The 15,702-nt window shown below is 40.9% G+C and overlaps 1 protein-coding gene across 2 annotated transcripts in view; it reads left to right on the top strand.

Moving 5' to 3' along the window:
- KCTD1 (potassium channel tetramerization domain containing 1) overlaps positions 1–15,702 on the top strand; it is an 82,332-nt gene that overhangs the window by 15,374 nt on the left and 51,256 nt on the right. The window contains exons 1-2 of one of the 2 annotated variants that reach the window (XM_032223353.1): positions 13,505–13,627; positions 14,090–14,268. In XM_032223353.1, coding sequence (XP_032079244.1) covers positions 13,613–13,627; positions 14,090–14,268 — 194 coding nt within the window. In that variant the 5' untranslated portion in view covers positions 13,505–13,612. Of the gene's footprint in view, positions 1–13,504; positions 13,628–14,089; positions 14,269–15,702 lie in introns of those variants that run through there. The other variant, XM_032223352.1, reaches the window with a different exon arrangement.

Here is a 15,702-nt window from a genome sequence, read left to right as displayed (position 1 = left end):
GAGGAGGGAAGACATACAGTCGACCTGGAGGCCAGCGGGACCGAAGAGCATCCGTGCCTTCTGCCCAGGGGCAATGGAACCTGGTGAAATACCGGGGAAGGTGCGTGTTGGTCAGCGAGGTGAACAGGTTGACCACTGGATGGCCGAATCTCCGGGACAGCTGGCGGAATAGCCTCAGGTGGCGTCGCCACTCCTAGTTTTGGATGGTGGTTCTGCTTAACCAGTCCGCTGTTACGTTATTCACGCCGGAGATGTGATCTGCCCGTATCGAGGCCAGATGTCTCTCCGTCCAGCAACCCAGAGTCTCCGCTTCCGACATAAGGGCCAGGGACCGCGTGCTGCCCTGATGGTTGATGTAGGCTTTGGCAGCGATGTTGCTGGTCAAAATCAGTACGTCGCTGTCCCTGACCTGATTGTGGAAATGGTGCAAGGCTAGCCTGGCCACCCGAAGCTCTAGCCAATTGATGTTGTGGGCGAGCTCCGCCTGCGACCATCTGCCTTGGACCACCAGAGTCCATAGGTGAGCACCCCAGCCGAAGAGTAGTTATGATCAGGCACTCCGGTTCCCTGAAGCAACTGCCCTTCAAAAGGGCCTCTGACTGCCACCATCTGAGAGAACAGAGGACCTTCGGAGGGACCCGAATCACCCGTCTGGAGTTGCTGGCCTTGCGTCTCTGGAGAGGGAGCAGGAACCACTGGAGCTCTCGGGTATGCAACCGTGCCCACAGGACCACCGAAATGCACAATACCAACTTCCCCATCAGCTGAAAGAGGGAGACTATCGACGCTGACCCGGTTGAGCGAATGCTCCTCACCAGGGTCCTGATGCTGTCCACTCTCTCCTGCGTGAAGAAGACTTTGCAGTTCTCGGAGTCGATCACCATGCCGAGGTGCTGGATTCTGCAGGTTAGGGTCAGGTGACTTTTGGCGAGGTTGACCGAGAGCCCGTGGAGCTGCAGGACTCTGATGGTGGTGTCCAAGTCGTTCTGGGCCTGCCCCCTGGACGACGAGTGGATGAGGATGTCGTCCAGGTAGCATTCCAGTCTCACGGAATGAGATGCGCAGCGACAGTGGCCAGCAGCTTGGTGAATGTCTGTGGGGCCGACGAGAGGCCGAAGGGGAGGGCCCTGTACTGGAAGTGGCGATCGGCGAACTGGAACCTCAAGAACTTGTGACGCGCCGGGTGTATCACAACATGCAGGTACACTTCTTTCAGGTCGATCGAAGTCAGCAGATCGCCTTGCCTGACGCAGCCCAGAATGGTCTGAAGGGACTGCATCTTGAAGTGCTTGTACGCCAGATGTTTGTTCAGTTTCTTGAGGTCCAGAATTGCCCTCACCCCCCCCCCCGATGACTTGGGGACCAGGAAAAGGATGGAATAAAACCCCCTGCCTTCCTGACCCCTGGGGACCTCCTCTATGGCTGCTATCTCCAGGAGATGGTCTATCTCCGCCCTCATAAGTTGGAGTTTGTGGGCGGACCTGGGGATGGGACAGTGGATAAAGGTTCTTGGGGGAAGGGATAGGAACTGCAGAGTCAACCCATAATGGACCGTGCTCCGGATCCAACTGTCCATCGTGGTCTCCTCCCACTGGGCGGCATAGAGTTGGAGACAGCCGCCTATGGGGGGAGTTCTGTGACAGTCAGACTTCCGAAAGGATCTGTTAGAGTAACCCCCTCAGAATTGCTTGCTGTTCCCCTGCTGTCTGTCCCTGTCCCTAAACGAGGACCTGTCTTGGGAACGGTCCTGGGGTGGAACGTAGGAACGACTGGGAACACCGGAGGAGGTAGAGGGTATTCCGAAAGGAATTCTTACGAAAGGACTGACCCTTACGCTCCTGCTTCTTGGTAACCGCGGGGAGTACCTTGCGTTTATCCTTGGACTCTATTAGGAATGGGTCCAAGGCCTCCCCAAAGAGTTTCCCCCCCTTTGAAGGGAGTGGAAGCCACCTTCCACTTCGCCTTCACATCAGCCTGCCAGTGGCGAAGCCACAGTAGGCGCCTCGAGGTGACATTGGAAGCCAGGGTCCTGGAGGAAAACTTTGTGGCCGCTAGTGAGGCGTCAGCGGAGTACTCCACAGCCACAATGATCTTATTGACGTCCTGCCTGGTTCTAGTGGTTCTAGTGGTTCTAGTGTCTCCCACTGGAAGCCCTGCTGAAGCCAGAACAGGGCTCCCCTGCTGAAATAGGAAGAGGACGAAGAAGCCTGCATGGCCCAGGCAGTAGCCAGGTGGGTCTTGTGAGCTGCTGACTCTGCCCTCTTGTCTTCAGCTTTAAGACCTTCCAACAGATCGGCAGGAAGGGAAGACAGAGAGGTAAGGGGCACAGCAGGATCATCCACTTGGGGAAGCTTCAGTAGCTCCTCTAGGGGAGCCTCCATAGTATAGAGCTTCCTGTCTGTCCCACTAGGGTTCGCCATGGATCCCGGTTGGGCCCATTGCCGTTGTATAATGTCAAGGAACAGCTGGGGGGCTGGGACTAAGTCCAGAGGAGGAGGCACCTCTTTAAACAAGCCTGCGCCCGGGTCCTGGGGTCCAACTGTCTCGCTGGTGCCCTGATCTGAAGGGGTTTTGGCCGCCGGGGCTGGAAGACCCATTTGGGGCCCCGCTGCCCGAGCCTTAGTGAGAATGGCCCTAAACATGGCGAGATTAAAGAGCCCGGACCCAGGGGCGGGGTTTTCATCATCAGAGAGAACCGGAGCCTCTATCTCTGCCTCCTCTAAGTCAGAGACCTCACAGATCCCCGTGGGTGTTGGAGAGGCCTCCCTAGCCGCAGGGGTCTTAGGCTTGGCTATGCGACTTGCAGTAGGGACGGTCGCTACAACTGGCAGTTTGGCTGTCAGCTGTTGCATGCCATCAGATAAGCCACGTGATATGGCACGAGCCACTACATCTTCCATGGCCTTGGATAACAGTACCTCCTGACCTTGGGGAGGGGGAAGTTCTAACTCAGAAGGAGCCAAGGATTCTTCCTCAGCCCCAGAATCCATATCCTCAAAGGAGTCTTCAGCCATGGAGTGGACTGGGGGTCCCAGGGAGGCCCTGGATGGATTGGGGGAAAACCCAAAATCCTCATTAAGTGGGCCTGAAGGAGAAACCCCCTGCTTCATTAGAACTGGAACCCCCGGAAGCTTTGCGTTGTGCGGCCTGAGCCCTCTGGAATTGTTTTTCCAGGGCCTTCTGGCGTCTCACAGCCATCTTTTCCTCAGCCTTAGAGGCCATCTCAAGTTTGGGCTGCTTCCCTTTGGAGGGGGCACCCACCCCATTACCCTTGGCCGCAGGATTGGGCCTACTGCGTTTGCTGGGAGTGGGCCCGGTCTGGTTCTCCTCTTGCCTCTCCCCGATGTTGCCACAAGGGCTTGTCTGCTTCTCCATGACGTTGGTGGGTAGATTGTATAGGCCTGCAGGAGGATGGTTGTAGGCCAGGCGCTGGGCCTCCGTTGGCACTGGGCCCTTGCGCTCTAGTGAGGAGAGACTGAATGGAGCTGGCTGGGGGAGGTAGCCAAGGACCTGCAGATCTGCGCTGGACAGGTAGGTTGGCTTGGCTGGCCAAAGTTCCCTGCGGCCGTGGGAGAAGGAGTAGGAGGGATAGTGGCTGCCTGGCCACCCAGAGCGAGGTCCTGTGCTTATGGCAGCCCTCCGCGGCGATCTGATTAGTGGGACAGGCTGCACAGCAAATTTAGTGGCTCGGGAACGAAGCACGCCAAAATAACTGTCCAAAATGGCGGCCGTTTGCGCGCACGTCCCTGGAGCAACGCCAGGGCTTCGAGGAGCCTAGTGCTCCTTGCAAGGGGAATAACAGCTGTTAAACTCACCCCTCGCATTTGCAGGCGGTCACCAACGCGAGCCCTGATGCGAAGAGCAGCTCAAATCAGTGTTTGGCTGGGAACTCTCCATGCAGCCTGTCCGCGCGATTTGGAGGCAACAGAAACAAACAGAGGCAATAGCCAGGGATTTAAAAGCTACCTGCACTATCTAAAGAACTAGAAGCTAAGGAAATTAAAAAAGGGAGCTACAACAAAACTACACTAAAGGGTCTGGGTCCAGCTTGTTGCCCAAGTACTGGAGCCCCAGAAATTACGATCCTGTAGGGCGACTGAGTTTTTTGAAACTGAGCCTCTGAGGCAACCAAGAGGCGGAGCTACAATAAGTTTTAAACTCAGTTCCTTGGGCAGCAAGCTGAAGTTAACCCGTGCTTGGACACTCCAAGCAGCGCCTAGGAGAATGAAGCAATATTACTTCAGGGCTAAGAATAGCATTTCACAATTTTTTAACCATAACAGTTTATGGTAAACAACATGATGAAGTTTCCAAATGAAGTTTTCTACTGTAATAAAAAATCCTTTTTCAAATGTGCTTCTTACAGTGTTCCCTTGTTTGCAGTAGTGGATCCACTGCTGTTACAATCCAGGCTAAAGAATAGAGCTGCTGATTGCTGTTGGGTACCATAGAGTTCACTTGACCAACTTTTTATTCTGGTAGTTACAATAATTTTTCATTTACACAGACCTTTGCCTGGCCAACATCAGTCATTATTTCTATACAATCATGGATTATTTTCTGCTTAATATTACTCAAAACAGGAAAAATAGAAAGCTAATTGCTAAAGTATAAAATCCCCCCCCCCCAAATTTAGTAATCTAGCCAATTTTTTTAGCTTTTACATTACTTTCTTTTTTAAAAAAGATTTTTATTAACAAACATGTAAAATACACACATACAAAAATTAGACGTACACCACATTTATACAATACAGTGCGAACAGGAATGTCCTGTTTTTTATATTAGCAATCATCAATCGGTATCGCTCACCTTATAATATTTCCCCTTCTATTGTATTTCATTTAGATTTCACCATTCTTAACCCTCTTATTTTACTCATAACTATTATTTTTGGGTGGTGTTTTATTCTTTCATTGATTTTTGTTTCTTTCCTCCATCTACCTATACCATTTATCCCATCTCTGGTAGAATTCTGATTCTTCCTTTCCCTGTATTTCTTTAGTTAGTTTATCCATTTCGACACAGTCCATAATCTTTCTTATTATTTCATCTTCATTTGGGATTAATTTGTTTTTCCATTTCTGGGCAAAGGCAATCCTTGCCGCTATAAGTATATGTAATATTAAATACTGGATTTCTTTTTTGTATTTCACCGACATAATTCCTAATAAAAAAACTTCAGGTTTCCATTCTATTTTAACCCCTGTTATTGCCTCCAGCCAATTTTTTATCCTTTTCCAAAAACTCCTCACAGGTCCACCATAAATGATAATATGTTCCGTGTATTGATTTGCATTTCCAGCATTTTGGGGAGGTATTTGTTGAAATTTTAGCTAACCTTGATGGTGCCAGGTGCCATCTGTAAAACATTTTGTACTGGTTTTCCTTGTATGGAACTGATAGTGTCATTTTAAAATTTATTCCCCAAAGTTTTTCCCATTTGTCTAATTCAATATTATAGCCAAAGTTCTGCACCCATTTTATCATTTATTCTTTCACAATTTCCTCTTCCAATTTATACTTCAGGAGGAATTTATATATTCTCCCTATCATCTTTCTATCTGGGCTTTGAATAATTTTATCCAATTTGTGTGGTTCTGTTTCGATGCCATATAATTTAGTATCTTTATTGTATTTAGTTTTGATTTGGAGGTAAGTTAGCCAGTCAACTTTCATGTTCTGATCTGCCAATTCTTCAATTGTTTTTAAATTTCCCTGTCTATCAATTAAGTCTCTGTATCTCAGGATTTTGTTCCAATCTGTAAAATTTGGGTGAGTCGTCCTTTCTGTTGGTGATAGCCAATTTGGGATTTTCACATAGTGGATTTTTTTGATTTTGAACCATTCTTGCAGTAAGGCTCTTCTGATTAAATGATTTTGAAAGTATTTGTGCGTTTTATTTTTATAATCCCATAGAAATGTATGCCAGCCTGCCTGCAGGTCATGGCCTTCTAAGGTCAGAATTCTTTTATTCTTTAGCTCTATCCAGTCCTTCACCCATGTTATTGTTACTGCTGATGCATATAAATCCCAATTTGGTAATGCTAAGCCTCCCCTCTCTTTGCTGTCTTGCATTGACTTTAGTTTAATCCTCGGTTTTCGTCCCTGCCAAATGAACCTAGTGGTTATTTTCTTTAATTCTTGAAAGAATTTTTTACCTGGATTAATAGGTGCGGCTTGCAACAGGAATAGGATTCTTGGTAAGATATTCATTTTAATTGTTGCTATACGTCCCATAAGTGATAACTGTATATTCTTCCAATTTTCTAAATCTTTCTTTATTTGTATCACTAATTTATTATGATTATCATCTTTAATTGTGGAACATTTTGCTGACAGACAGATCCCCAAGTATTTCACTTTCTTAGTTAATTGCAATCTGGTTGCTAGTTCCAGTTCCTCTTCTTGCTTTTTTGTCATGTTCTTGGTTATCATTTTTGTTTTGTCTTTATTGATCTTTAGTCCTGCCATTTCGCCATATTCTTCTAATTTTTTTAATTACTTTCTAATATATACACAGAGCAAGTGACTATAACACATCATTTTTAAATCGAAGACATTGTGAAATGTTATATTAAATTTTACCTTTAATTTTAAAGCACGATATATGGCAGTGCATCAGGAAACTGAAAGAATACATCACATTGAAACACAAATTGGTTTTATTGATTACAAAGCCTGGAGAAGACGATCTACAATCCCTTTATAGAAGTAAACAAATTTGAATATGCATACAATTTTATACAGCAGCAAGGTATTTGATTGAATATAGAAAAGTATTTGGATATAATAGATAGTCTAGTGAGGTCAGAAAGGCTTTAAAATATAATTGTGAGGTAATGGAGCAACACTACAAAGACAATGAGGTTTTGAAAGAACAAAGAGGCAGTATTTCATGAACATAATACTTTATTTCTAGGGAGGTAGCCTTATTTTTTTTCTCAGTTTATCAGCATTCCTTAGCCTTCTAAATGTTTTATGACTGAGCTTACTTGACCTGGAAAAGTGTATTTGGGTTAAAGTCTTTTAGCTTGATCACCCAGATTCTCTTTCAGGATTAACTATTAGATCTAGGATAATAGCCAAAACACTCTCTTTTTCTACCTTCTTAGAGATCTGTGCCATATTCTGGAATTAATTTTCATGACTATTTTTATCTTCTCTAAAATGTTTTGGAAATGCAGTTCAAGACAGTATACAAGTACCTGAGCTCAAACACACTTTCCTGCATTGTGGCAGTGAAATCAGTTTATGTCAGTATGTATTACTAGAAAAGATTTTTTCTTAATATCTTTAGATAAAAACATGATTCATCTATGTTATTTTTAAGGTAAATTATCAAATAAATATTAGTTCAGTAAATCTGGAACTAAGCCAACTTGGAGGATAAACTTAAGTCAAAGTATCAAATTGTGACTTTTCTACTCATAAAATTACTGTTACACATTATCAGTCTGCAACTTTTGAACTTAACTGTTCTTTCCCAAGATTGCATTGTAACTTCTCAGAGAAAAGAGGAACCAATGTGCTTTCAGAAGCACCTTTGTCTTCGAATCCAAAGTGCTGCTCAAACCTGTTATGATAACCTCTTTTTATCAATTTTAGGTGACCTTCGAGTAGGTTTTCCATTCTTTCTCAGTGGAAGAATTATTAAATCAACTTTTAAACCTCAGTGATGTTAATCTTTAGAAACCAATACTGGTGTATATGGTATGAACTTGTTGATTGGAAGCTGATTGGAAACATGATCTAGACAATGATAAACTTGCTAAGTCATTTTTCACCTGCATGACTATAAAGAGAAATCAACTTGCAAAATAAAAAAGGATTATTGCAACATTTTCCTGCTTTCCCATACATGTCTTACTACTGATTTTTTACATCACTTTGAAGTAATTCACAGGTTTTTTTGCTTAATTTGGGTAAAGTAATTTGTCATGCTATTAGGCAACATTTTTAGGCATATCTAACCACTAGAAAAATGACTATACCAATTAAATTCAATTAAATTTGTTTTGATAATATAAATATAGTAACCCTTTGACCTTATTTCATACTCTACTGACTTATACGAGGTAGAAGTATAGAACTGCTTCTGGTCACTGAAGTTACAAGTGACTTAAGTGATAATTTGGCATCCAAAACACCCCTAAGCCCATACCTAGTCCTGAAGAGGGAGTGCTAATTTATCCAGCAATAGGATTGGGCCAGTTTGTGGATATGAATATTATTCAACCAAATATTTATCCATCATGCATATTGAATCTCCTTGAGCCAATCGCAGCACTTTCCCTGTCACTACTCATTCAAAGGGAAAAGAGAGAGTGTGTCACCTCCTTATTGATGATACTTCACTCCAGCCTCTAGATTATTTTTCCCAATGGTTTCATATGGATATTAAATAGCATGGGGAACAATATTGAGTCTTGTGGAAGCATACAACGCAACTGCAGAGGGACCAAACAGAAGATCCCCAGCACTGATGTGAGGGATCCTTCCCTGGATAGGAATTCAATCACTAAAGTACAGTGCTTCCATTTCCCAAGTCATGGAGCTAGGCAATAGGTTTTGGTGAACTATGGGGTCAAAAATGCCATAAGATCAAAATATGGGTGACTCTCCCATTGTCTCTTTCGAAGGCCATTTGCTAAGGTGACCAATATAATTGTTGTGTTGAAACCACATCTAAAACCAGTCTCTGGCAACAAAAAAGTATCCATAATTTGTTGCAGTTGTTCAGCCACCACTCTCAAATTATTTTGGTCCAGAAGATAATGCTGGGAGACACGGCTAGAATCAGATAAATTCTTTTTAGGAGGTGTTGTATCATTTATACTTTAAACTCTAAATTTCATGGTTTCCATTATTGAGGTATTCACCACTGTTTCTATGCACTTCGACATACATGCAGGCTTAATTAAAAATTATAAAGAGCAAGGAGCAAGAAAGCAGTGCTTGCCTTGACCCTCTCCAGTTTTTCAGGCCTCAGTGGCTGAAAACTCATCCTTCAATAAATAATCGTATAAAAGTAAAGGTAAGGGTTCCCCTCGGACATATGTGCTCCCAACTCTAGGGGGTGGTGCCCATCTCTCTTTCAAAGCTGAAGAGCCAGCGCTGTCCGAAGATGTCTCCGTGGTCATATGTGCCAAAGGTGCACGGAATGCTGTTACCTTTCCACTAAAGGTGGTTCCTATTTTTTCTACTTGCATTTTTACATGCTTTTGAATTGATAGATTGGCAGAAACTGGAACCAGTAACAGGAGTTCACTCCGTTACGTGGTGCTAAATATTCAAACCGCCAAATTGTTGACCTTTCTGATTGACAAGTTCAGCGTCTTAGCCATTTAAAGCATCTTAGTGTCCCTTAAAATAATCGTATAATTTCTCCATTTCTGGTTTAGCTTCCAGTTTAGTGCAGAGGTTTGACCATAAACTGCATCACAAACCTATCTCATTGCTTCTCGAAATTGGGATCCAGTTGATTTGTTTCACCAACACTTGCTACCTCCTTAACTGCCTAGAAATATTTTCTGAGAGATTCACTACAGGCAAATTGTTATAAGGGCTGAAGCTTATATCTTTTAACTTGGAGAAATGGAGGGAAAATGCCTCTAAACCACTAATGGATCTGAAAGTGTGTTCTTCAACAGGCAAATCTTCTTCTAAATAAATTCATTCTTGTACGCAATAAAGAAATGATCTATCCCTGACATGTCTGAATTTCTATTTAAACAAGTTTCTCAATATGGCTTAAATGACTAGAAAAATCAAGATTTATTGCTATTATACCTAACGTCCTATTTCTCTCCATAATTACAACATGTTATACATTTATCTGTGCTCAGTCATATTCTGACTAAGTATATGCCATCTGTGCTCTGTATCCTCGTTTTATGCTCCTTAGTAAAAATGAAAAATCCTATGAGGGGGTAAATGTCTATGGAGGTTCTCAGTCATCCAGCTCATGGTTGTCCCAAAGGTGGTTTTTTCAAGAGGCAACTGGACTTTCTGGTTTTTTCTTTTCTTTTTTCTTTTTTTCTTTTTCTTTTCTTTCTCTTTTTTAAGAAAAAAGAAAAAAACCCAGGAAGTCCAGTTGCCTCTTGAAAAAAGCACCTTTGGGATTATGAAGGGGTAGTCTATAAATCACCTGAGACTTCTTATAGATAGTCCTTGACTTACAAGCATAATTGGGACTGGAATTTCCATCACTAAATGGATGCAGTCATAACGCAATCTTAGTTACTAAGTTCCGGCATCCCCTGCTGCCTTTGTAATCCAAAGACATGTGAGTTTTAAGATAAGGCAGGAGTCCAAGGGATGCTATGGGAAGGTGAGGGTGTCCTGGGAGGGCCACCACATGTCACATATGACTTGGGGGAGGGAGATGCAGTACAGTGCAGTACAAACTAGGAAAGCCAGGAAAAGAATATGCTGCGGCTCACATGCTTCCTGGCCCGCTGTGGTTCTGGAAATTAAAAAAGCCTCTGAGCTGCAAGGCAAAACTTAGCCCCAGCCCAGCCCAACAAGAGATTTCTGCAAAGATTCTGCTATACACCAGGAAACCCCAGCCCAAACCCAGCACAGTTGCTCTTGCCACCCTGCACTTGAGGTCCCTGCTGCACTGCAATTTTGCAACTGCAGTTCACCTTTTCCACTATCTTCCTCCTGCTGCTGGGCTGGGGATCATCAGGTGCTTGGTAAGTAAGAGTGCAATCTATGCATGCTCCTGCAAAGCTTCCCCCCTGGAAAGCACCTTCTGCAAAGCCTCTCCCCAAACAGCAACTCCCACACAGCCTTCACCTTCATCACTGCTGGGGTTGCATCACCTGGTGATAAACAGGGCTGCTGCCCTACAACGCTCACCACATGAATCCCAGCACTACACTTTTCACCTAGGGCCTGGATCCTGGACCAGCAGCAGAAGGAAGAAGATGGTGAAGGGTAGCAAGGAGCAGCAGGGGTATGTCATAGAGTGCAGGGCATCCAAAAAGGAAGGGTGGGGGGAAGATAGGGTTGGAACTGCCCTTGAGATTTTAAGTAGGGGGGGCAAGTTTTGATCACCTGACCACGGGGGCACTGTAAGGGCCATAACATCAGTTCATTTTTTCTAGCACTGTCACAAGTTTGAATAGTCATTGAAAGTATGTCAAAGACTACCTGTATTGCACAGTAAAGTTAAGGCTTCAGCAGGAACACCAGTCATATCCATTGAAAAATCCTCCAAAACATTTAGGATCTGCTCTACTTCTATAAGTTTTCAATTCAGTTTACCTAAAATGGCTGAACAAATGCCATTAAACATTTGTTATGTTTGTTGCTTGGCTCCAATGTTTTTGAGGCCTCTGAAATTCTAGAGGTTTTTTAATGTGTTGGCAAAGTCTTTTATCAAGGCTAAACTGTTTATTTCATCATTTCTTTAAAAATATCACGGAAATAAGCCTGAGCAATGTATAAGAAATTTAGAACTGGAGTTCAAGTAATCCTTGACTCAAACCATTCATTTAGTGACAGTTCAAAGGCTATGGCATAATCTCCACATGATCAAAAGACAGGCACTTGGCAACTGGCATGTACTTATAATAGTCACACCATCCTAAGGTCATGTGATCACCATTTGTAACCACCTCAGCAGACTTTTGACAGGCAAAGTCAATGGGGAAAGCCAGATTCACTTAATGATCACATGATTTGCTTAACAACTGTGCCAAAAAAGATTTACTTAGCCACATGATTATTTTAAAGACTGTGCTAAAAATTGTCATTGTCAGGTCACGTGATAATTTGCTTTTAGTTCTTATAAAATTTTATTAAAAATGATATATTTTATGATTATTTAAAAGGATGTACTACAATTAGGTAGTTTTGTCTAACTGAATAAGTTCAACTCTGGAATTTGTATCATGGTTTATATTCTACTAATAAATTGAAAATATGTTATGGTGGAATATGACAGTGAATACTTTGTGATGTAGTTATCCAAAGCTTAATTGTGATCTGTTTATTAGAAAAACAGTTTTATAAAGGAAATTATGTTTTTTTTCTATAGGGCAATTTTATTTTTTTCTTGTTATCATTTTGTATGAAATTATCTCTCGTCTCCAAATACATTTAATTTTACTTTGTGATGTTGCTAAACTTTACACTTTATCAGTGTCATCTCCTTTCCTAAGCATATAATCACATGTTACATGCTGGTAACAGTCTTCCCACACCAATGATTGCTTTATAAATAAACTAGTTTATTTCCAGATAGGTCTTTCCAGCATTTCCAGACCCTGTGTTCATAGTAGTGTGCCAATAGGGATAAGTAGAAGTAACCGAATATATTTTTCTTTACAGAGATTTGATTTTTTGCTCTCTTTGGAATTCATTACTTGGATCTAGTGTTACAGTGCTGCTTTTCTGGGATCTGGGATCCTTAATTAACCTACCTTTAATTATGGAAAAAAAATGCTATTCTTTTGAAAGAACATGATATAAAATGTTATAATTAAGTATTTTTTCCTATTTATACATTTACTTATTTGCAGTATCTTATAGTGTGATCAGTTATAATAAATGGCTTGTTCAATAGAAGAATGTGCCTATTTTAACCAGAAATGATCCAAATGATTCAGCTGATATGCAGGTCTACATCATACACTTATGTTATGGGTCATAATTCTAGCAAAAAGATATTTGCAGCTGTGAGGGAGACATAATTTTTTTTAAAAAAAATCTTAGGAATTTGAATTATTTTAAGCATTCCACTTTTCAGAACTAGAAGTCCTGCTTCATAATTCTTATTCTGTAATCTGTGTAAATCTTTTGAGATAGTCTTCAATTCTGATCTCTGAATGAACACAAATGTTCAGTTGTTTTCAGTAGTAATCTCCATTACATTAACTGAGAATGCAGTAAACCTATTTTTGAATGGATACATATATGACTACACAGTTAGAAGAAGGCACATGCTCAAGGTCACTTACGAAGTTCTCCTTTTTTCTCTTAAATTTTACTAAATTATTAACGTTTGTTTGTACAACTAAATGGGTCACAACATGAACTAAATATATTGTACTTGAGCATGCTTTCTGTAAAATGGCACTTTTCCCTCCTGAAAATTCTAGGGTATAGCTGATATCCTCAGGCAATATATCCCAAGTTCATCACTGACAGTATGTGTTAAGAGTTAATAAGACTGTCTTACAAATGTGACCAGATTTAGATCTGTTTACATTCCATAATTGTGAAACTGGTCTGCCTTGCTGGCTTCAGCAGAATGCTTCCTTTTGCTCTGCCCCACCCTAACTGTGCACAAGTCTACTGCTTGCTTTTTTTTTTTTTTACTGACATTGCATTTCCAGTTTGTCTGAGGTGTTTGTTTCATCTGCATTTTGCTTGTGGTGCTCCTTTTGGAGATTTCTTGGGGAAGCTGCTGGGAATAGTGGCTGACTTGGGCAGAGAGGGGCATCTGTCACAACTTGTTTAATATTTACATGGAAAATGTCTTTCTCAAAGGCTTTCGGTGCCCCATGTTTTACAGTACATGAACAGTTGGCTAGTCCAGGTGTTTCCTCAACTCTTTGCGTGATATGTGACTTGGAAATTCAAGAGAAGAGTTGGCAGAATGGAAGAGCTGAGGGTTTGTATTTACCTATTCTAACTGCTTAGGAGATAGAAGGGTTTGGGGCACAACAAACAGCTTCCTCTCCCCCTTCCTGGAAACTATATTTTTGAACGGGTGCTAAATCAGTAACTTTAATGATGTAACCAGCCTCTGCAATAAAGCATTGATCGGTTTTTGTTTTTAGCCAAAAGCCTGAAAATACTGCCTTACCATCATGTAGGTTTAAATGCCACAAATATCTATTGGACGTTACAATTGTAGTGCACTAAATTTCAACTTTTCAAACTAAATGATTCTTAAAATATATTTAAATATAAAAAGTGATGGTATATTTTTGTTTTATTCACTCCTAAATGTGAGTGTTTAGTATTTTATTACTGATATTTTTATTCATTACTGTTATTATGATTACTGTTATTTTACTGTTAGTTTCCTAAAATAGCTCAGATCCCTAACATGCTTTGTGTCTCTTTACAGGACAGTCGGCCCAATATGTCAAGACCTCTGATCACTAGGTCCCCTGCATCTCCTTTGAACAATCAAGGCATCCCCACACCAGCACAACTCACAAAATCTAATGCACCGGTTCATATTGACGTGGGTGGGCACATGTACACCAGCAGCTTGGCCACACTAACTAAATATCCCGAATCAAGGTAATTCTGTGGACTATGTTGCATTTTGTCCAGAAGCTCTGTTAACTTGCTCCCTTTTTTCTTTCAATTTTTATGCTAAATCTTTATCTAGTATTAAATCTTTTCATGTAAAAGTGTGCCCCAAGTTTCTGCCTTAAACTGATTGTTGGAAAACATTTTACTAAAGGAAATCAAGCAGTGTTTCTTTGCTCAAGAGCCATTTAATTTGCATCATCTGCCTGAATTACATCACTCCATGTTGATATCTTACATTACATTTTTTAATATGTCTCCTGACAACTTGTTATTTCTATGCTATTATGAGAAACTACTTAATATTTATCATAACTAATGATGCAACTTCTAAAAAAATGATATTTTGGGGTATTAAAAAAACCTGAGTTATCTTAAGGATTGTGTATATACAGAAGAGGGAGTGAAGATACTTTCCATTGCTCAAAGGACAGTACCAGAACCAGTTGATTAAAATTATAAGAACATAAGCTCAACTAGACATTGGGAGGAACTTTGTAAATGTACAAGCTACCAGCCAGTGGAACAGACTGCTACATTATATAGTGAGTTCTCTTTTACAGTAGGTTTTCAGACAAAGGCTGGATGATCATCTGTTATTTTTTTTTTTATTTTTTTATTTTTGAATAAACACAAAACACAACAAATGCTGCAAAAATATCTTCCATTACAAATTGTAAAGAGTGTGTCAGTTAGTTACAAAGAGCTTTCGTGCATCCCTTCCACAGTCATCACCTACAATTAATATCAAATTATATGTTTTAAATCAAATATGTTTTTATATATTACTATCATCATACCTCAATCTTCATATGACTATGATTGTATTTACGTCCCTTTATATAAAATATTCCAAAATTTAAAGCAAAACCACGTGATGGCATTCTGTTATCTATTTTCAATATCATCCAGCAACATTACATCCTTATGACACTTTCTAAATAAAAATTAATAATGTTTAATAACAAAGTTTCTAGACCTCCTTTCTTAATCACTGTTTACAATTTATATCCAATTTCCCTTTTATCATGTCAATACAAATATTACATTATCATTATCAATCATTTATTTAACAATATCCATCATCATTGCATTTGGGGGGGGTGTCTTAGTTTAACTAAATTTGACACTCTTTTTTAATATAAGCTTTTATATGTGACAGAGTTTCTAAACTTCCTTTCATGATCACCATTTAGAATTTATACCAAATTTCCTCTTATCAAACCAATACATATGTGTACATTGTTATCATTATCAATTATTTATCTAATTATATCCATTATCACTTCATTTTTAACATAATGCTGTAATTTTAACTAAATTTGACTAATATTTTGTTATTAGTTTTCATATCTCAACCTGTGCCTTTCCAGTAATAGTGCAGACTTATGTCTTTTGCCATTTGTGGAGTTAGTCTTCTGG

Source organism: Thamnophis elegans, chromosome 8 (genome assembly GCF_009769535.1).
Source record: "Thamnophis elegans isolate rThaEle1 chromosome 8, rThaEle1.pri, whole genome shotgun sequence".
NCBI classification, from domain to species: Eukaryota; Metazoa; Chordata; class Lepidosauria; order Squamata; family Colubridae; genus Thamnophis; species Thamnophis elegans.
Note: the sequence above shows the minus strand (reverse complement) of the source record. Positions and strands in the feature narration are given on the sequence as shown.